Source organism: Boleophthalmus pectinirostris, unplaced genomic scaffold (genome assembly GCF_026225935.1).
Source record: "Boleophthalmus pectinirostris isolate CB_2022bp ecotype Guang Dong unplaced genomic scaffold, ASM2622593v1 HiC_scaffold_10, whole genome shotgun sequence".
NCBI lineage: Eukaryota > Metazoa > Chordata > Actinopteri > Gobiiformes > Gobiidae > Boleophthalmus > Boleophthalmus pectinirostris.
Genome location: NW_026570971.1, coordinates 10,078,009 through 10,099,896, shown reverse-complemented (window position 1 = coordinate 10,099,896; position 21,888 = coordinate 10,078,009). Strand labels below are relative to the sequence as shown.

Below are 21,888 nucleotides of genomic sequence, written 5' to 3'. Positions count from 1 at the left end.
GTTGACACTTTTTAAATCACTATAGTAGCTAATTATGTCGTCTTTCACCATAATATTGTGTCACCTTGTTTTCAGTACTGTGCTCCAGCTCCTGCTCCAGTCTATGGATCTCATTTTGCAGCTGGTCGATCTCCAAGTTCTTCTCCAGGAGCAGAGCGGAGGGAAATGTGTCCTCCTCTGCCTCCTTGTCCTTGGGTTCTTCCTCCCTCTCCTCTTGGAGTATAGTGAGTGCAGACACATTTTCCTACAAGACATGCAAAGTAAAGTTTTTAAGCAATTAGCTATATGCACACAAGCATTCTGAAATCGTTTTAACATGTCTAACATATATGCTATTGCTTTAAAAATAAAAGGCCACCTTGACATAGAAAAAAATACCTTGAGAACTGTAATCTGTTCTTGCAGTTCGTTAACATGAGCCGTGTTCTGAGTCGTGATCAGCTCCAGCTGCAGTGTCAGGTGCTTTAGCTCCACCTCTTTGATGCCCAGGTCCGTCTGCACAGTCTCTAGTTGGCCAAGCAGCATTTCCACCTAAGGTTAAGGTAATACTTTAGTCTCCCCATGCTGGAAAATGCACCAAGCTGTACAATTGCTAAAATACTAAATAAATAAAATAAAACAGTAAATAAAATAAAATGCTAAAATTAAAGTTTTGCAATTGGTTCAGACCTCTTCTTCCTTGCTGTGGAGGTTCTGCTGGGCTGTGTCCAGAGCCTCCCGCAGCTCCTGTGTGGGCTCGTGGTTGTTCTTTAGGTAACTGTGCCGGGTCTCGTCCAGTTTGGACTGCAGCGCAGAGATCTGGAGTCTGTGAGACAGCTGCTGCTGCTCCAGGGCCTGTTTATCCTGTGAGAGGGCACAGGGAGAGGAAATTCAACATGACAACCATTTTTCTGATTATGTCAATGTGTGTGAGGTTTATTCTCCTACTTGTGTGAGCTCCTGTTCTCTCAGCATGGCCCTGTGGAGCTCTTGTTCCAGTTGGTTCACAGTTCTGCTGGTCTCTGCACTACTGAGCAAAGCCTGCTCCAGCTCCCTGATTCTACCGGCCAGTTTGTCAATCTCTTCGTTGCGTTCTGCGAGATCACGCTGAAATTGCTGGTTGGTTGCAAGCAGGGAGGCATGGTCCTCAGTTTTGTCTTTGATTATAGCTTGGAGATTTTCCACCTGCAAAAACAACACAGAAGAAAAGTGTTACAATACCAAAAATTTTGTGATCTTAGGTCACCAAGCCATGCTATATTTGCAGCCACTGATTATCAACTACAGCTACTCCAAGCGAGACTATGAATGAGCAACAAGCAGAAGATGATGAATGATGATGATCATTAGAGGTAAGAGGGACACAGCATGCACCAGGCAGATAAACTAGCAGATGTAAACTACAGTTAGTCGCCATACCTGGAAAATCATGTCTTCAAACTACAGCAATCCGTTCAACACAGGAATAAAAAAAGTCAGTGATTAGGAAACAGGTACACATTAATCTTATGTCTCTATGTTGTCATTTTGATTCTATTCAATCAAGTTTTTTCTTGTTAAAATGCATATTACCCACAATTAGAAATAATAGAAAATAAAATCTCACCTTGAGTCCTTTATTATCAGTACCAGAAGTTTGTCTAAGCTGATTTTCCAGTTTTTTGATTTCTTGTTGGAACTCATCTCTTTCATGCTCCCGCTCCACAGCTTGCTCCTACAAAAAATCCAAAGTATTTGAGCAAAACTATATAGTCCTAAAATTCAATGTTGCACTTACTACGTATGCAACATTAAACTGCAATTTGAATGGATGCAAAAGGCTGTGATTTTTGAAACACTGTAATTTCCTCCACAATAGTGATGTCATGATACTAAAATTTCAAACTTGCTTTCGATAATAAGGAATACACTTTATACTCAATACAGATTCCATTATCCATGATGATAATTAAAAAAACAACAGAATGTGATTTTCAACATTAAATCATAATACTTTCTATGTTTATATATTATTACCATGTGGCCTTATGTCTATTTAATCCCTCAGTTGTACCGTTCCATAGTGGTCCAACTATGTCGATGTCGACTGATTCAGCTCAAGATCATTCTAAAACTTTTCAGGAAAGTTAATTTCATTTCTGTCCTGTCAATGTGACTTTTTTAGTGTTCATATGTGCTCAAATAAGTACCTAGTTTCGATACTAGTTTTAGTGGTGATTAGTATTTGATTTTCTACACTTTTGACAACCCCACTCCATAAACAAATGTCCTGTGTTATTCCGCATAAAATCCCTGTAGTTTAAATCTGTACAAACATGATCTGAAAAGTGATTCTTGTATTAGTTTGACAGTTTATATTCTCTTTGTCAATTCTTCTGGACATGTTTAAAATGTGTGTGTTTAAAGTTTAAACAGAATCCTATTATTAAAACATAAATCTCAAACCATAATCGCAATGCATATCAGGAAAAAAAATGAAACTATATATTTTTCCAAAAATGCTTCAGCCCTGGCACTTACCTCTATGAACTGCCTGTCGTGCTTGACCTGCTTCTCCAGAGATTGGACTCTCTGCTGCAGGTCCTCCGTCTGGGTCTTGTGGTGCTGCTCTGTCTCCAGGCTCTTGGTTTCCTGCTCCTCCAGCTCTCTCTCCAGGGCTCGGATACGCTGGGAGAGGGAGCTGTGGTCCTTCTCTGCCTGACGCTGCAGGTCCAGTCTGTCTGCTGCCAAATGCTCCACCTCTGTCAGTAAAGCTGTACAGAAATGAAAAAGGATTACGCTTTTTCAATTTCAAAAAGATAAGAAATTATGATTTTCTAGCAATGTGCGATACCAGGGATTTTTGTTTTGATCCAATTACAAGAAATACTATGACACTGTAATATCAACAAGTATTTAAAACACTGATTATGAACTTTTGGATCTAAAAAATATATACACAGATTAACTTTTTTTTTTAAAGAAATGTTTATACCTCAAAAAATACTTCAATAGTATTAATTAGTATCAAAACTAAATACTCATTTGAACAAGTATTGATACTGAACAGCTTTAGAATGATCTTGAGCTGTAACAGAACTGGTAAAAGATCACATACACCTGGACTTTAATGTGTGAACACAAAAATGCCAGAGCGCTACTCATTTTAGCGGCCACAAAAAATGTAGACGATTATAAGAAAGAGGTGAAGCCTTTGGAAACAATATAATGCCTATAAACCAGACCATTGACCATTTATTAGTGCACAAAGTTAGGCTTCAAAATTATACGTTTACAAAGTTCATAGCCATGTAATTAACCAGTTTTTGTTATTTAGCACAATGACATAATTCTGATATCCCTTGGTGAGCTACTTGGAAGCTACAGGTTGGAGACTCCTGGTCTAAATAAAGAGATTGAAATAGAGTTTAAAATTGTGACAACACTAGTATAGACGTCATTATTTTAGTATCAATTTGCCCATCACTATCATTGTCACTGCAACACTGCAAAAACGGCAATATCAAAAATGGCAGGATGTCAATAATGCTTAAGGCAGAAGCTGATTCAGTGTATTTTTCAATTCATATCTAGAATGTTTGAACAGATTGTGGCTAAATGACCATTTCAGCTATTTGACCCTGGTCTATAATCTGGTTAGCATTAGTATTAGCAGCTTTATAAACACAAAAACGTTCTGATCTGTAACAAAAGTATAATGTAAAATGTTTAAGCTCAAATAAATATAAAAAACACCTTATGATCTACAATGAAACACATATATAGTATCCAAACTGCGTATTAAAGCCAAACTCAACCACTGCAAATCCCCTCCTCCCCCCTCCAGCACAACACGTCACTCTGACCCACAAACCTGTGCCAAAAGTCTACGGAGACTCGACGCATCTGAGCACAGACATTACACAAACACATGGTCACTAAAAACCAACATCGAGTATCCACATTGAAGTGAATAGATTTGCTTTTACCTTTCTCCCTCTCCCCCAGGTCTGCAGACAGGTGCTCCTTCTGCCTCAGCAGGATGGCATGCTCCTCGCTCAGCTCCTGGTTCTTGCATCGCAGCATCTCGATGTCTTTGCTGAGGTTTTGCATCTGGTGGAGTTTGACCTTTAACCCCTCCAGTTCCTCAGCCAGCCTCTCCTCCTGCGTCTCCTTCTGCTGCAAAGCCTCCTCCAAAATCGCCTTCTCTGCCACAAAGCCTTGCAGGAGCCCTAAAGGGATAAGAGCGTCAGAAAGGCTACAGCGCGTCTGGTTGGATGGAGAGACGAGAGAGAGTTACCCTCGGTTTTGTGTAGCTCCAGCTGGAGTTGGCTCTTCTGCTTGGCCTCCTCATTTAGCTGCTCTATCAGGAGCTTGTGCTGCTCGACCAACTGAGCCGAGTCATCCCTGCCCCGAGTGAACTTCTGCTCCAGAGACAGATGCACATTATGGGTCTCTTCCAGCTAAAAATAGAACACACAGTTTTTTCTGAGGATGAGTAATAATATGACATAGAAATGTTGGAGTCAAAAGGCAACGCAATGTCAGGAGTATACAACATCAAGAAGCTGGCCAAGCTCAAAAAAGGAATATATGGACCTCTCAAGTACTAACCCCACTGTTTTATTTTTACATTTATATTGTCTCTTCTGTAAAAAGTACAGTAATCCATGCCATTGATCAAATGAGCCAGACCACTAACGGGAAAACTAAGGTTCTTTGGTTTGACAAATTCCACATCTGTCATTTTTAATTTAAATTCAGTCAGCCATAACATCTTTAATTTTTTAATTTTTTATTTAAAGAGTTAAAACTACTTAAACTTCAAAAGTACCTGTGTGTTGGCCTGATTGAGCAGGTCCAGTAGTGTCCCCACAGCGTGATGAAGCCGTCCATTGGCTGAGAGTGCAGCTTCCTCTCCCTCGGGAGTCAGGTTTGTATCAGACACTAACAGGCTTTCACAGAGAGTGTGGGTCAGCTCCAAGTCCTCTGAAGACAAGTCCGCCACTGGAGAACCAACAATCATTACTATAATTAAAAGTGCCATTGTCTGCAAAAAGGTGCATCAGTGCTTGAAATAAAAATATCCCAACCTGCTTCATGTGCATCTTTGTTCCCAGTAGAACTTCTTCTACGTTTAGCTCCAGCTGAGCTTGTGTCATGTGATCTTACTTTCTGTCCAATCAGCTCCTCTGTTGCAATTGTACTCCGCACCATCTCCACAACAACCCTCCTCAGCTTCTCGTTAGCAGTGATTAAAGAAGTCCTATGACACATGATTACATTAAAATGGCATTTCAAAGACTGCTTTATTCAACGCTACATCAGCGTAGGACCTACTTTTCCTCTTTAGCAGCCTGGAGGTCGTCAGTGAGCATTTTGAGCAGGTTGCCGCCCTCCTGGCTCTCCCTTTCTCTGCGTTGGAGCAGGGTGTCTAGGGTCTCCATCTCCGAGCGCTTACCCTCCAGCTCTCCCTGCAGACAGCCAACCTCTTCTCGGAGCTGGAACAAATACAGCAGGTAAAAAAAAGTCAATAAATCCTAATAGATGACATATTAAAAAGGGAGCATATCACCTGATCATAGAGCACCATAGAAAAGCACTGTTAAACGCAGTCCTGATCAGAGCAGGAGGACAGTCAGCTACACTTGAATCTTTCCCTCTCTTTTTCCCTCTCTTCTTTGCCCTGCCCTATCAAACACCTCTCCTAAAGACACCTGCTTCAACAAAACAATGGGGTTGCCGTGACAACAGCCCCCTCCCACCTCTCAACTGTTAAATCCAAACCACAAGAGGCAGTAACATCTTATGTATAACGGCAACATAAAGCAGCTCAATAGAAACAGTACATCAACAGAGAGGGATGATTAATGATTGACAGCTAAATACCAAGTGACTGGAGGTTTCTTTTTAAACTTAACTCCTCGTCAGTTCAGTGTAATATCCCTAAATTGAATGGCAACTCTGGCTGTAGCTGAAGAGATTCTTTATCGACAAAAGACCCAGAAAATCTTCAGCTAAGTTACTAACCAACTTCGCCTTTCTGCTGCTGTCCCATATAAATCTTTCTAATCTAAAATATTACTAACTACAGAAAATGGTCGACCAAAATTTGTATTACTCGAGACACAATTGGCCAAAACGACTAAAGTCCTACAGCTCTAAGGGCAACAAACAAATATTTTCGGCTTATTTTGGGTTACTGGGTGAGAACGGTAAACCATCATCGTAAATCATCGTAAAAATTTATATTACTGCACAAATATTGATATTGTAAAATCGGCCAAGACAATTCATATTAATATCATAATAAGAAAATACTCACATCTTTGCACTGTTTTCCTTACAACCTCTTGTATTTTTATAATTTATTTCTATTTTATTTTTAGTTGAACATTTATTTAACACCAGACTCTTGCTATTTTTCCAACTTATTTAGAATTTATTACCATTTATATATTTTATGCTCTTCGTTATTGTAATATATTGACAAAATTTTAGCACTTTTCCTTTTTGTTGTCTTAATTTTATGACGTCTGTGCAGCACATTGGAAAGTTTGTTTGTAAAATGTACTATAGAAATAAAGTGGATTTGGATATTGTGAGGAGTGAGCTACTGCGTCCAAGTCATTTCCCTTGTGGATCAAGAAAGTTTGCCTAAGTGTAAATAAATATATTGCAACTACACAATGTTCTAAATCTGACTGAAATGTTATTGTTCTTTCAAAGTAAAATGTGAGAAAAGTCACTAGTCCTAATAATGTCTAGGCTGTAAATCCAATAATCCAATTTATTCTACCCACAATCCTCTAAACACTATTTAAAATGTTGCTGTGAATAAAACTGTTTTCCTGTGTAATAACCGTAGACACTGTACCTGGGCCACCACAGCATCGAGCTGTTGGAGCTGAGCGGTCAGCTGGCTCATTTTGCTGGTGTAGCTGCTCTCTTTCTCCTCCTGCTCTGAAGTGTGACTCCGCCTCAGCTCCTCAAGCTCCGCCTCCTTCTGCTCTTCAAACTCCGTCTTCCAGAAAACAGGGATCAGGATTAAAACGCCAAGTATCCACAGTTCATTTTCACTCCCTCCAGACACTGGCAACTCAAAAAAGAATTTCCAGAATGGTCGAAGGGGCGATACAACTTTGAGGAGGGGATTAAGTGGAATTTGGAGCTTTTATTCAAACCCAAAAGGGAAAGAACTCTACACATGAAGTGGTCCAGCTGGGGCTTAGAGAGAGCAATGCCCCACACCCCTCCTCAGAACCACATAATCCAACATTATATAATCACGCAAACAAGCAAATTTATCCGTTTACTAAAAATACGAGTAGAAAACCTGATGTCATCTTTACCTTGATCTGCTGAACCCTCTCCTGGAGCCGGTCCTCGGATTGGGCCTTGAGGAGCTCCACTTCCTCTGTGAAGTGTTGCCGTTGCCGTGACGACGACTCCTCCAGCTCGCGGCGACATGCTTCGAGCTCGCGGGCAGAGATGTTCTTCAGCTCCTGAGAGGACACATGTCAGGGATTTGTTTAATACCAGGGCCAGCCAGATGCTCGCTGTGTCCCTATTAAAATGTGTGTAAATGCCCCGTGTGCAGACAGGCCGTAAAAGGATAAACAATAGCCATGTAATCCTTTTCTAATGGGGTGGTAAGCAATAGAAACAAAAACATGGGAGCTCACCACATGAACTAGGATTACAAAGTCTGGACGATATGAGACAATCCTGAAATCCTCATATTGATCCATCCATATTTTATATTTTTTATTTTGTCTTCAAATGGTCTATCTGGTCTAAAATACACACTTTTACTGAAAGAACTACTTTGGAACTCTATTAAAAAGACCCAAGCAGATCACTGGCAATTACAAATGACAGACTCTTGATTGAAATTTGCCCCATTTTGTAACTTTTCAGCCAAAAGATAGACTAAATCAATAAAGATTCATCACTTATTCACAAAAAACAACTTTAAAAACATGCATTTGTACTGTGAGCAGGTTTGCATCTCCACAAACCTGACTCAAACATGGTCTGGAGGCCTGATTCATCAGTCTGTTTCACTTCGTAGAAACTGTCTGACCTCGCAGCATTAGAATTTGTTCGCTCAACGGTAGGCGGGTACTTTTTTCATTTAACCAATCGCTATTATTTGGTTGTGACGTATGTAATGCGCCACTAACAGGGCAAAATGTCTTTGTATAAAAATTCATAAATTTTTGTGAACCGTCTAGTGTAAACTCGCACTTCTGGATTTTTTGTATTCTGATTCCTGACCTAGTCACTGGAGAGAAATGAAATTTAGTGGAGGCACTAGGTGGTGCCAGCCTGGCTACTGGAGGAGAGCCTTGTTGCCACGAAAATAAAACATCCATCTCTACCTGTACTAAAGTGTGGTTTGAACTTTATTTTTATGGAGTCACGCAGCTGAAGTACCGCAAAAATATGTAATATTGCTTTAGCTTAACTGCACAACCTTAACTTAATCCTGTTTCATGTTTTCTTTTATCATCATGGGACACTTTAGAATCTATGGCTCGTTACCAGGAACCTAAAACAAACAAATACACAAAAGAACACAGGAGTAGCTGACCTGTAGCTGCTCTTGGTGCTGTTCAGTGAGCTGTTGGATCTCTGCAGCGCAAGTGCTTGTAAGTTCTTGAAGAGCCGCGCTGTGCTGTTGCTCAAGCTCCAAAACCTATTACAGAAGGCATATTTAGCCAAACCAAATCACTTTGAACTGGTAGAATTACCCATACACAAACTGACTTGTCTCTTCAGTGCTTCCAGTGCTTGACAATGTTCAGTATCCAAGACTTCTTTTTGGGTAGAAAGTTCCACCTAAAAAGAAAAAATTTGCAAAGTGGGAGACTTAATTTAGCTCTACCTTACAAAAATAGACACAACTACATCATCTTTATTGGTTTGTAAGGCCTAACACCAATTTTTTCATGCATTTGAGCAAAATATCTCTTGCCTTAGTACAGATATATTGTACAGGCAGCTCTTGTAATTGTTATTAGCATTATATTGATGGCAAAACTCTGCTCTGGTTGTAAAAAGCTTATAAACACACGCATTCCGATAAAGTATGTGAGGAATTAATTGGACTATAGTAAAACATAAAAAATTAACTAGCTTGTTTTTTTATGTTTTTAAGATGGTAAAAATCAGGTCAGTGCTTTCATTTGTTTCTGTTTTCAATTACTGGTAAATAAAATAGATTCTTGATTACCTTGTGCGCCTGTTTGAGTTCTGCAGCCATGGCAGCGATGCGGTCTGTGAGCGTCTTACTCAGCTCCTCCCTGAGCCGCTGCTGCTCGCTCACGGTGCGCTCCAAGATCTGCTCATGTTCACTTTTCTGCTCCAGTAGTTCTCTACAGCGCCTTTGCTCCAGGTGCATCATTTCATCCTGCAGGGTCTGAGAAATGGAAAATACACAACAACAAATTCAAATGAGAAGAATAACTGTGTCTGAACTCTGTGACCTCAATTAAATCACATCAATTCTGTCTCAAAGATGATAAAACTATACAACTATACTTTGCCTGGAATGTTCCACAGTGAGGCATTCAAGGATTCATTATGCCCATGGAGACAAGCAGGTCATACCCCCAAGCTAAGTTACATGTCAGATCTGTGGATAGGTGCCCCCACTCACAGTCAGAATTAGGGCTGGGCGATATGGCAAGATCTACAATTTTTTGCAACCACAGGATAATTACAGGAACTGCTGGTCTTTCAAACAGGGTAAGTGCTTTTTATTTGTCACATAGTTTAAATCTTTTGACATTTTGGATGTTTTTTTAACAATGTAAATTGTTTAACTGCACAATAATCCGCTAAATCCCATTCATTAAAATCACAAATTAATCAAATTCAGTTGATTAAACTGCCCAGCCCTCGTAAGATTGCATATTCAAGACATTTGGAGCAATAATTACACTGGTCACTGGATGAATGCTAGACAGATAAGTTTAATGCCACACTGTCATGCAACATTCTAGGTGAAGTGATAAGCAAATGGCAGACCCTCCACCAAAAAAGTTAATGTTTTGCATTATTTGATTTGTTTGACTACTCTAGCATTTTTTAAGAGTAAAGCAGATTTACAGCAACAGTTATTGTGTTACACTTTTAACCAATGACTCATGACTACACATTACAATTATATTTGTGACACCTTTAACTAATATTAAACGTAAAACACTCCCCTAACACAACCCAAGCTCTTCAAACCAAACAAGCCCTTGCTCTCTTACCTGTACTTCTTTGAGATAGGTGGCCTCCAGAGTGTCCATGTTTCCCAGCATTCTCCTCTCCAGCTCGTCCTTGTCTTCTTGGTGCTTGCGTTCCAGTTGCGCCTCTTGGGCTTGGAGCTCAGCCTGACTGGTTTCCTGAAAGGCGGCCTCTAAGCTGGCGAGGTCGAGCTTTCGTTGTGAATGAAGGGCCGCTTCCAAGGCAACAAGCTCGGCGTTGTGCTTGTTCTGGAGCTGCGTGGTCATGGCTGCCAGCTGATCTCTGTGACTGGTACTGAGGGCGTCCAGCTGCCCTGTGTATCGGGCAGTGAGGGCATCCATCTCTTGAGAGTGTTTGGTCAGTGCCTTGGCCTTCTCCTGGGCCAGTTCAGATTTAAGCTTTTCCTTTATGTTGGACAAAGATGATTCATATTTCTGGGACAAATTTTGCTCTAATGCAGCCTTTTCTTCCTTAAACCTAAAAACAAAGTATATATTACAGGTATGGAGCATTGGGGCTGTTGAATACTACTGAGGTTAATATTAAAAAGCAATCAGCAAAATGTCATTCAATAGAAAATATGTAAAACAAAAATGACCTATAGCAATAATAGTCAAAATTATAATAAATTAATGAATCCTTACAGTATACATATTTTTAAAAAGGTGTTAAGAGCCACTGAAAAGTATGAACAATAAGATGAGCGAAAAAAAGCGTACCTTTCTTGAGCTTGTTGTAACTTGTTTTTGAGCTCTTCTTCCATGCTCTTCTTGGTCTTTTGTAGTTCATTTTCAAAGTGCGCCTCCAGTCTCTGCCGCTCTTTCAGGAGCTGTGGGCCTGACACACATTGTGGCATGTTAGAATGAGGAACTGCTCCTAAATGAATTGAGGAATGCATTAAATTCTTACTGTTATCACTGTCTACTGCAGCTTGCAGAGACTTCAGCCTGTTGTTTTCTTCTTGAAGGGCTTTTTCAAGGTGCTCCCTGTCTCTCCTAAACTCCTCCCTCAGAGCACACAGCTCAGACTCATGCTTGTGTTGGAGCTCTTTTTTCAGTGTGCTCAGCCTCTCTTGCATCTCTTCCCTCTCCTTCTGCAGGGCATCCTCCAGGTGAGCAAGCTCAGCGGCAAAGTCCTCTTTCAGCTGCAGGGGGTACAATAGTCACAGTGTGCATAAAACTGCACTGTCAATGAGACCGTTAATAATAAACAAGAGGAAGCGTGTACCTTCAGTGTGCTCTGTTCATCAGCTTTGTGCTGGTTACTCAGTGCAGACAGTCTGCTCTCCAGAGCATGGATAATACTGGCACTGTTCCTCTGCTCTTCTGTGAGACACCACAGCCTCTGCTCAACCTCCACCTAGGAGTGAAAAAATAAATTGTGATACTCCAGTATGAACAAACATAAGAGGTAAAGGTATTGGGGTGAAAGTACCTCTGCTTGCCTGGCTGCCTCCAGCTGGAGTCTGCTGAGCTCTGAAACAACACATGAGAATAGGTATAAATATGCTTTAATGTAGGTCTAATACAACCATGTACTACTGTAGTACCTCTTAGGTGGCTTTCAGAAAGTTTGGCTTTGAGTTGTTCCATTTCTAAAGCATGGCGAGACTTTATATCCATAAGTTCCTTGTAATACTGATCTGTGAGGTCTGAGCGCACCTATAAAGGAAATATCAAAGAAAACATTTTGCAAAAACAGTCAATACCAGATGAAAATATAAAATTGACAGTAAATGAAAAGGAATGCGCTGTAATAATGTTTCAAACCTGCCGTAATTCTTCTTTGAAGGTCTCAGACAGAGAAGACCTGAGCTCAGCCAGCTCCAGGGTGTGCTTCTCCTCCAGCTGATTAAGCATTTCCTTATAGATTGAAAACATTTTAATAACTCAATTACTTTTGAAAAACTACTTTAGACTAAGCTCAATTCTCACCTCTTGTTTTCCATCATTATCAATTCCCTCAGTGGGAGAATATACACTAAACACAGTAAGATAGAAAAAATTAGACTTGAGATGGATGCAAAACACTCTTCAACTGCAGCACTTTTAATGTACCTGTCATTTGCGGTCTTCAGCACAGAATCTTCTAGTGCTCCTTCTACCATCCTCAGCTGTAACAGTGCAATTTCCTCTCGATAGCCCTCCTCTGCGGCTTGCAGCCTCTGCTCAAAATATCTAAAAAAATTGGGTGCTATTAACTGTTTGCTCATGTGCTGTATACAAAATATGACAGATCTTTTTCTTACCTCCTGAGGCTCTCCAGCTCTGCTTCATTCTGCTGTTTGATTTCACGTTTCTGTTCATTAAAATCCACCTTTAAGCGTTCTATGTCCTCAACGTGAGCAGAGCGGGCACGCAGCTGTTCTTTTAGTTCTGAAACACAAGGCCAAATGTACCTACATATCAATACCAACCTTTTTATCTCAAATGTATTTATTTATTTATTTCATTATTTGTTATAATCATTTAAAATGCATAAGACAAGTTAGAAGGTAATTCCAGTGGTAATTCCATGATTTACCCATTAACCAAATTATAAATAAGGGCAGAGGTCTGTAATTTAGGGCTGCAAGTATTAATTGAAATAGAATTTAAATTGCAACTGCTAAATCGAGAAGGCTCCAATTTTTAAGTACCCTAATTTTCTCCATTAACAACAAAATATCCTGTTTTATTCAGCATAAAAAACTTCTAACCCTGCCCTTTAGGTCTGCATAAACATGCTCTGAAATGTGATTTGTGTTAGGATTTTGTTCAAAGTTCACATTTAACATAACTTAACGTATCCAGAAGAATTGACAAAATTACTGAAATATGAACTAACAAACTTTCAGTCATTTTGTCAATTCTTCTGGAAAGGTCAAGTTATGTAAAATATGAACTTTGAAAAAAATCCTATTACAACATTCATCACAAGTCTAAAATTGCTAATACAACGCTTGTCAGAAAAATCGCAATTGGATTATTTCCCCAAATCGTTCAGCCCTAGAGTAATTACAATTTATTTCATTATTATTTCACATCCCACTATTTCATCAAATGGGTTTAAACTGTTTAAAAATCATGCTCTTTTCACGATTACTGTAGTATTAGTATAGTGTGATAAATATTACCCACATGACACGTACCATCACACTAAACTAAGTCCGAATTTAAAAAACACAACTTGAACACCTGTCATGAGCACTTTAACTTAACAACTGAGTTACACTGAGATCATTGTACAGTGTTCATGATGCCTTGAACCCACCTCCGAGCTCCTGACGGTTTGATCTCATGCTCTCCAGCTGAGACCACAGTTGACCCACTTCCTCCTGCGAGTTTTGTTTCAGTAAGCTCTTTTCCTTTTGTAATTTCGAAATCTACAACAAAAGCATAGTTAAGTCATTTTACGCTGATTATAAAACTTTGACTACCGGTGTGTTTTACCTGTTGCTGCAGTTCACCCTCCTTGTCCTGTAGGAGGAGCACTTGCTGTTCCTTTTCTTGTAGCTCCGCTTTATGACTGGAAACCAACTCCTCCAGCAAACCTAAAACACACAAGAAAGGTCAAAGTGCATATGTTGAATGTTTGGCTGGATAGTAGCTGAGGTAAAAAGATTTCTATATGAGTTATGACACAGTTTGTGGGGAAAAATTGTTGAAAAGAATGGTACAATAATGCAGGGACAATTTATCTGAAAGGAAGCAGACAGTTTACACAATCTTTTTTTTTTTAAATGAAGCTTTAGTCATTTATTTTTATTAGTCAAATCATAACCACTGTGTAATCTAGACACATTTTGCTCTTTGTTAATTATGGCTGCTAGGTAAATGTTGGTGAAACGAGTCTAACCTGTCATGCGCACTTTGAATAACCATCTAAATAAACATGCATACAAAATAGGGATGTAACAATATCCAAATATCGGTACGATATTATCACGATATGCGTCTTACGGTACGATATTTATTGTGATATTTTGGAGAGGCTGATATAATTGTAGATAGGGTATTTTAAAAGCAAAAAAGTATCCTGACAAGATTTTGGTGTGAATTATTACCGTCATAATGCCAAGAATTCAAGTAAAAACATATTTCTTCATGTTGTCTGTGATGAAACGAATCATGAGATATGTAGTTCCCGATGTTTAATAGCTACTGCAGCTGTAAAACAATGCATTTAAGCAAAGGAACTTGTAATTCGATATATTGTGACGCCACCACGATACTATTGCAAGACGTTTGACGATACGATATCACGATATTTCGGTTATTGTTACATCCCCAATATAAAACAATGTGATTTTGGTTTATACTTACGAGTAGCAGCATCTCTTTCAGACAAGGAGTGTTTGAGTTCTTCAGACAATTTCTGGTCCTGTTCTTGGCTGGATGTGTGGTAATCCTCCAGTTTCGCCTGAGTCTCTTGGATCTCAAGTCTGGCCTGGGACAAAGCAGCCTGGGCTTCAGTGAGGTCCTTGTTGGTCTGGTCCAGTTCTGCCTGAGTCCTGTTCAGCCTCTCCTCCATGTCTGATAATGCTGCCTGGAGATTAGACTCAGCGGTAGAAGCCTTCTCCAACTGGGACTTCAGAGACTAAAAAGAGCAAGTCATGATTAGACAAACATGAAAATGAGTCATAGGCACTTTAAAATCCAAATCCTTGTTGCTATGTCCAACCTGGATCTCCTTTGTGGCCTTCTCTTCCAGGGATGTCCTCTCCTTTGCAAAGTCTTCATCCAGCTGCTGCTTTAACTTATCTGTATAAACAAAAACCGAAAATCATTATGTGAAATCTGTGTCCTGATATGACATGCGATATAACGCCAAGTCATGTTTAAAATGTAGAGATGCAGAGTCAGACAACGTTTGCATTACCATGTGAAAATGTATAATCTAAAATAGTAATTGGGGAAATCACTTGGAAACCTGCTGAACACTCTTACCCATGTGACTTTGATGCAGCTGCTGCCTTCTCTCCTGCTCCTCTTGGTGGTGTCGTCTGATTTGGTCCAGTTCCATCTGATGTTTGGCCTGGATCAGAGCCCTCTCCTGGGTGAACGTTTCTTTCATGGAGGCCTGGATCTTGCCCACCACCGCATCCTGAGACACCTCCAAGTGGGACTGGTGGACGTTGGTCAAGCTGAGGCGCAAGGCTTCCAGCTCCAGCATCTTTTGGGCCTAAGAGGAGAGGCGAGATTTAGTCTGGTCATATTTTATCGTTTAGTTCCAACAATTAATTGTGTTTTGAGCAATATAAAAGAAAGGCTGCACAATATCAAATTTAAAACTGCAACAAAATCTTAAAAACCACATCATATAGCATTTTGCCAAAACATAGACTGGAAAAAAAGAAACAAACATGCTTTTATTTTAATTTGCTTGTGTTTATTGTAGTGAAATAATAAGGATGCATATTTTTCTGAATAGGCTTCCTCACAAATATCACTTATTTGACCTGGATGACGGCCTCCTCCTGCTTGTCTCCCTGAAAATCCTTTGGTTATATAATTGCACATTATGGCATACAACTTTTCTATCTCCATGGAGAATGTTTGAAAGTGTGGTTTTAACTTTACATTTCCATGGAATCATCCACGTGACTTGCCAGCTCCAGAAAGTGTGCCTTTAATATATATACAATTTAGCAATATTTTGTCTTGGCTTTCATTTAACTAAAATCAGAACTTTAAATCAATCAATTATACAATATTATTTCTGTGCCTACCTGAACCTGCTGCATCTCTGCTTGGTGTGCTGCCTCCATGCTCTCTCTCAGCTCCAGGGTCACCTCAGTCTTCAGTTGATCCAGCTCGTCTGCATGTCTGCTGGTCAGCTCTGTCATCATCCTCTCGTGCTCCCGCTCTGTTACCTGGTAGTGTCAAAAATACATCATGAAAAATAAAATAAAAAACAATCCGTGTGGTTTTATGAACACACTGAAATGCCTCAAACACGTTGTACCTGTTTGATGAGGTTGATCTGCCGCTTTTGTTCCTCTTCTAAAGTGAACTGAAGCTCCACAAGTCTGTTTTCAAACTGAGACTTCAACTCGGAAGTCTAGACAGAAAAAACACATTTTCTTTATAATAAAAGGACTGGGTGGTATTGGAAAATGTTTTACTGCAGATTACAATATCATGGTATATTACAATTACAAATGATACTAAAATGAAAAATCCTGTGAATAATTGATCGCAAATTTTCTACTGTGTATCTTAAAAACAACTTTCCAGCCCGTCGCTAATTAATTCTTATAGTACCTCTTGTTGATGTTTCTTTTTCAGCTCAGAGATCTCTTGTTGGTGGGACTTCTTGATCATCTCTGTAGCCTGCTCCACAGCTTGCTCCTGTTTCTCCATCAGCTCCTTTAGCTCCTTCTCACTTTTCCGCTGATGTTCTTCCAGGAGACTCCTAACATCTGAGAGCTCCTTTTCCTTCTCCTGTCTCTCCTCCTCCCATTTCTCCTTTTCTTCAACCAGCTGGAGAAGACATTGTGACTTTAGTGTTGTGAATTTGATCGCATTAATGTGTGTAAACATTTTAGAAAGATAATTTTAGATTTAAAAAAAGGGGCTGTACCCATTTTTTCATGTATTAAAAATCAAATTTGTTACGCCGCAGTAGATTGTAAAAGTATCTCTTAGAATCACATCAAATTATAAGTCCTCCCCATACCAGGAAGTGCACTATTAGCATTATTGTGACTGCAACCGTAAGTCAAATATAGCAACTTTAAAGTATTAATATCAGATTTAAAATGTAATGTTGTAATGTGAGTGAATAAAGGCTTTTTTATTTTATTTATGATGTCAAAATGCTGTGGAAAAAAAGATCTAATTAAAAAATTCTCACCTCAGCGTCTTTAGTTTTTAGTAAGCTTTCAAACTGATCCAGCTCCTCTTCCAGGACCTGCTCCATTTTGTTGATGCGTTCGTTCATCTCCTCTGCTCTCCTCCTGTGCTCCTCCTTCTCCTGCAGCGCTTTGACTTGGGTCTCCTCCAAGTTGGCAACATTTTGGCTCAGGCAGACCATGCGCGATTCCAGGTCGCTCTTCTCCTTCTCGGCTAGGTCCAGACTGGCCTTGCTCTGGTCCAGTTCGAGCTGAAGTTGGTCCATTTGGTTCTGAATGTTTAGCAGCTGTGTCTGGGAGCTTTGGAGATCCTTCAGAGCCTTCTCCAGCTCCAGAGTCCTTTGGTTCAGCAGCTTTGTGCTCGTTTCAACTTCCCTTTTAGTGTCTTCAAGGTCAGATTTCAGGCTTTCAGAGAGGTCCTTGAAAGAGCAGAAGCACAGCATTCATATGAGGTTTATTACGCAGTCTTCACACTTATTTAGAAATATTTGAGGACCTACACATTGTTAAGGAGCACACACTATGGAATAAAAAAGAAACTTAATGCTGCTCTAACTGTGTTCTCTCATCATCAACTTAATCAGATGCATTTCAGTTGATTCATTCATGTTTGAGTAATACCCACCCCCACTTACCCAATATCTCCTACCACTTCTCTGTAATTACTTGTGATTATCCAACTTTAAAAAAAAAATCTAAATTCAAAATAGTCACATAGCCGTTTTTCAGCTATAGAAACATACATAATATCTGTTGCTTGTTACAGTTAAATGCCACAATAAAGAGGTGGTGCTCATGAGTTCTTCTATTCAATCTCAATTTACAGATAAAACATTACTTATACTTGAAAACACAGCATTGCAAATGTCAAAGAGAATGTGTTAGCACGTAATGTAGCGCAAACATATATTTTAAAAAGCCATGAATACCTGAAGTGTTTGCAGCTGGCCCTCTCCAGTCTCTGGGCTCTGTTTGGGTGAGTAGTTCCCTTTACTCTGCTCTGGGGAGAACACAAGCAGGTCCACAGGTTCAGGTAAAGGACATTCCTCCTCCTCCGTCACTTCAGTTTCTCTTTTCTCCTGTAAGGCACCAGGTTTGTTCTGCAGCTCCTCTTGTTCTGGGCTTTTCTGGAGCATCTCCTCCTCCAGCTGGATCCTCTTCTCCTTTTCCTCCTCCAGCTCCAGCTGGGCTTCCCTCAGCTCCTCAGTCACTTGAGCCCACCTAAAAAGGAAAAACAAAAGCACAGAACCTCACGTATAAAAATTTCAAATCGAAATTTATAAAGCTTCACAATGCCAACATAAATTAAAAATAACACTTGCACTAATGTTAACACTATGTTAATATTAGTAGTTGAACTGAAATTGCAAAATGTGCTGATTAATCTTTTAGCTCTGGACTAGCGTTATCAAAAATTAGATACTTAATACTCAAATAAGTATATTGTTTCCCTACTAGTTTTAGTATCAATGTTTAAAAAAGCCACATAAAATAAACTTTTCCTGAATAGCTTTAAAATGATCTTGAGCTGTATCAAAACAAGTATAAGAGCACATAGTCTAGTATACGTATAGTAGTATACACCCATGGACCACCATGGAACCTGCCTTAAGGACTGAAGAATTACACAGCTGCACATATTATTTAATGTAACTGAGATTCCAAAGAAGCTGGGACTGACTCTGTATTTGGTTTGGAATGTTGAATCTTGTTAGAAAGGCTTGGCGTGGGCAATGAGTGGGGTCACTGGGTTGACTTACCTGCTCCTTGCTTCCTCCAGCTCTTCTGCGCTCTTGGAAACCTCCTCAGTCAGCACCTCCAGGTCCCGTTCCTTCTGTGCCAGCTCCTCCTGCAGCTCCCTGCACTGCTGGTACAGGAGGTCCTTCTCCAGGTGAGTGTCTCCAGACTGAGCTGAGGTGTTACTCAGGTCTAGTTTGTCGTTCTCTGCTGCGTTGAAGTCATCATAATCATCCTCGTGGACTTCTTCAAGGCGGTTAGAGATGGACAATAAGGCATGGTCTCCCAGGATTTCACTGTTCAGTTCAAAGCTGAGAAGAGGAAAGGAAGTAAGTATTTTTGAAAACTCAGGGCAATAAACACAAATCATGTTTAATCATTATATCGGTCTCTTTTAATGGTATGAATTATTATAATGTATGTAATGAGCCAAACCACAAAGCACATCGGCATCTCAAATTAAATTATCTATTACAAGTTGGTAGAAATGAGTCAATCCATCTTTTTAGGCCATGTATGGTATGCTATTCCTTAATTACAATTTAGCAGCCCACTGGGCAGTGATTATGTTTTCAATCAGTCTACTAGTTAAACTTATTTCTATTGTATAATTGAGATAAAAAATATATATATTTTATTTAACCAAATGCAAAAGGTTGAAATATTGAGTTTAAATTGGTTCTATTATTAATTAAAATCACAAATTCCTGTTCACATTTTGACATAAAAAGGTCTTTTGGCATGTGTTTTTTTGTGTCTGTATGGTCCAGATAATGATAACCATTATAAGCATTATCAAAAAGCAAATACAATTTTAACAGTTGACTAGCCACAACTGTGATTAATCTCTGCAGCCTTAGTTGTGGGCAAACCAAATCATCAATAATTTTTTCAATATGTTCCAACAGTGTTAGAACAAACCTGCAGTCTCCAGACATTTCCAGCTGGCTGCAGTTCTGGAAACCCTCTTGGCCGAGTGAGGACTGGGAGCAGGCGGGAGGCTGGGAGGACAGATATCTCTCCATCAGCTCATCCCCTGTGAGAGACACGTTCAGACTGTCCTCACTTGACTTGAGCTCCTCGCTGCCATCTCCACTGTCCCCTGGGTTAGCCTCATTACAAGGGAAACCCGCTCTGGCCTGGTTCTGTCTATTCTTGGACGCCTTTAGCCCTTGTACTTCCTCCTCTCTGAACCTCAGCTCCTTCTCCCTGTCCTCCAGCTGCTTCTTGACAATCTCCAGTTCCTCCTCCAGGCTCTGTACTAGACGTGCTGAGCTAGCTGCCTCCTCACCAAACCTCTTCTCCACGTCCCCCTCCTCTTGTAGCCTCTGCCTCAGCTCCAAAACCTCCGTGTTGAGTCTCTCCTTCTCCTTTTTGTACTGCTGCATCTCCAGACACTGTGACTGTAGGTCCTGAAGCTGCATGAGATTGCGTTTTAGCTCCTCCTCCCACTCCCTCTTCTCTTCCTCCAGTAACAAAACCGCATCTCTTTCTTTTTGGAGTTCGGCAAGAAAGTTCTGACTCTTCTCCTTTTCGTTTTCCAGCTCGAGTTTGAGTTTTTTCAGAAGGGCGTTTGTCGTCTCCTCATCGCTGTCCGTGTTGGAACCTTGGTTTTTACATTCAGGCGGCGCGTCCTTATTACTGGAATCTGAATCCGAGGAATGCCCATGTAAAGTTTTAATGCGTGCGAAATCCATGCTGGTCTGAAAGCAAAAAGAAGTATTTTTTTATAACTTTGGCCACAATAAATCTAGACGGGGTTTTTGGTACCTACCTGTTGAAGCTGCTTTTGGAGAGCTTGGATCTGTCCCGTTAATGTCTGGGCCTCCATTTGAACCTGGTCTCTGCTGGACAGCGCCTCCTGCAGATTGGCACTGAGTTTGGCAATGATCTCGTTGCGCTTCTCCACAGCCTGCTGCAAGAGCTGAACAAAAAAGCCCATTTAATTGCATTTTATTCTCTGTATAATAAGTCATAGCTTCAGATCAGTGTTTCATGTACAGCTCGGGGTGGTCCGGTTTCTCTACAGTGTAAATGTGTTTTATTTGGAGACATATCAATAAGTAAGAACATTATTTACAGCTCCCACATCCATGGTTTTATCTCATTTTAGCCAATCCTTGTGCCTAATATAGTCCAGATTTTGTTCTGATGGTACTTGGATTAATAACGCAACACAGCTCATGTAGCTAGATCAAGACCAAGGAGGCATTATATAGTAAACGAAGAGTCACTGATTGGTCCCTTTCTGCAAGATAGACAAGTAAAATCCCATTTATTTATGCTTTATGCTTAATTGGAGCGTTTGGGCGTCCATGCAAAAAGATGACACACTGGCCCCAGAGGCTAGAAGTGGGGAGCGGCGATAAAAATAGCAGAATAGAGCTCGCTTTCAGCACACATGTACTCTACAAGTGCTTCAATACATTCTTCAGTAAGATAATTAAATAGAGTAAAAGGACAGCCCACCTTGAGCTGCTCTTTGCCTGTGAGCGCTGCCAGGTCCTCATCTTTCAGCTGCTCCACGGGGCTAAGGCTTCGGTCCGAGGAGGGAGACGACTCGACTTCTTTCCTCTGCGTGACTTTAATCTTCTTAGGCTGTTCATCAACCTAAAAGGGTGGACACAGTCTTATGAGAATAGATGTGAACATTTAAATAGCACATATAATGCAACGTTACTACACGAAACCTTACAAACAGGCATTATATCCAATTTTTTTTCTCCATTTATTTGAGCAAAATTAGTCTTGCTCAGAAGATATATTGTATATTGTATAAGCCACTCTTGAAGTTAAAATATGCTGCTGCTCTAATTATGACACTTTATTGTCTGATAATCAAGAAGTATCCATTAGCATGCTAGTTGTAACATTTCTGTGACTTGCAAAACTCAGCTTTGGTGTTTGAAAGTTGTGCAAAGTGCTTATAAACTCATTGTGGTGAATAATTAGGATGCAAAAATGGCTTAGTATCATACTAATAAGTAGTAATAAAGAGTATATAAATAGGAAAGTGTTTGTAAATGTCTAACTAATAGCAGAGTAAGCTTATGGGGAATTAGACATTAATAAGGGCTGAATAAATACTAATTAATGACAAATTAACCATATACAAC

At 39.9% G+C, this 21,888-nt stretch overlaps 1 protein-coding gene across 1 annotated transcript in view; it reads right to left on the bottom strand.

Moving 5' to 3' along the window:
• Positions 1–21,888, bottom strand: part of pcnt (pericentrin) — a 43,699-nt gene that overhangs the window by 13,677 nt on the left and 8,134 nt on the right. The window contains 41 exon segments of the mRNA XM_055161020.1: positions 65–244; positions 379–531; positions 670–843; positions 928–1,164; positions 1,399–1,419; positions 1,586–1,693; positions 2,500–2,732; positions 3,948–4,190; positions 4,259–4,421; positions 4,793–4,965; positions 5,052–5,224; positions 5,299–5,459; positions 6,836–6,982; positions 7,311–7,463; positions 8,555–8,659; positions 8,731–8,802; positions 9,197–9,382; positions 10,224–10,677; positions 10,920–11,037; positions 11,110–11,344; positions 11,428–11,559; positions 11,635–11,675; positions 11,750–11,861; positions 11,970–12,062; positions 12,135–12,180; positions 12,258–12,377; positions 12,449–12,575; positions 13,453–13,564; positions 13,632–13,732; positions 14,505–14,778; positions 14,863–14,942; positions 15,129–15,363; positions 15,911–16,054; positions 16,147–16,242; positions 16,446–16,664; positions 17,038–17,454; positions 17,965–18,256; positions 18,796–19,083; positions 19,694–20,475; positions 20,547–20,696; positions 21,242–21,382. Of these exon segments, the coding sequence (XP_055016995.1) occupies positions 65–244; positions 379–531; positions 670–843; positions 928–1,164; positions 1,399–1,419; positions 1,586–1,693; positions 2,500–2,732; positions 3,948–4,190; positions 4,259–4,421; positions 4,793–4,965; positions 5,052–5,224; positions 5,299–5,459; positions 6,836–6,982; positions 7,311–7,463; positions 8,555–8,659; positions 8,731–8,802; positions 9,197–9,382; positions 10,224–10,677; positions 10,920–11,037; positions 11,110–11,344; positions 11,428–11,559; positions 11,635–11,675; positions 11,750–11,861; positions 11,970–12,062; positions 12,135–12,180; positions 12,258–12,377; positions 12,449–12,575; positions 13,453–13,564; positions 13,632–13,732; positions 14,505–14,778; positions 14,863–14,942; positions 15,129–15,363; positions 15,911–16,054; positions 16,147–16,242; positions 16,446–16,664; positions 17,038–17,454; positions 17,965–18,256; positions 18,796–19,083; positions 19,694–20,475; positions 20,547–20,696; positions 21,242–21,382 (7,491 nt within the window).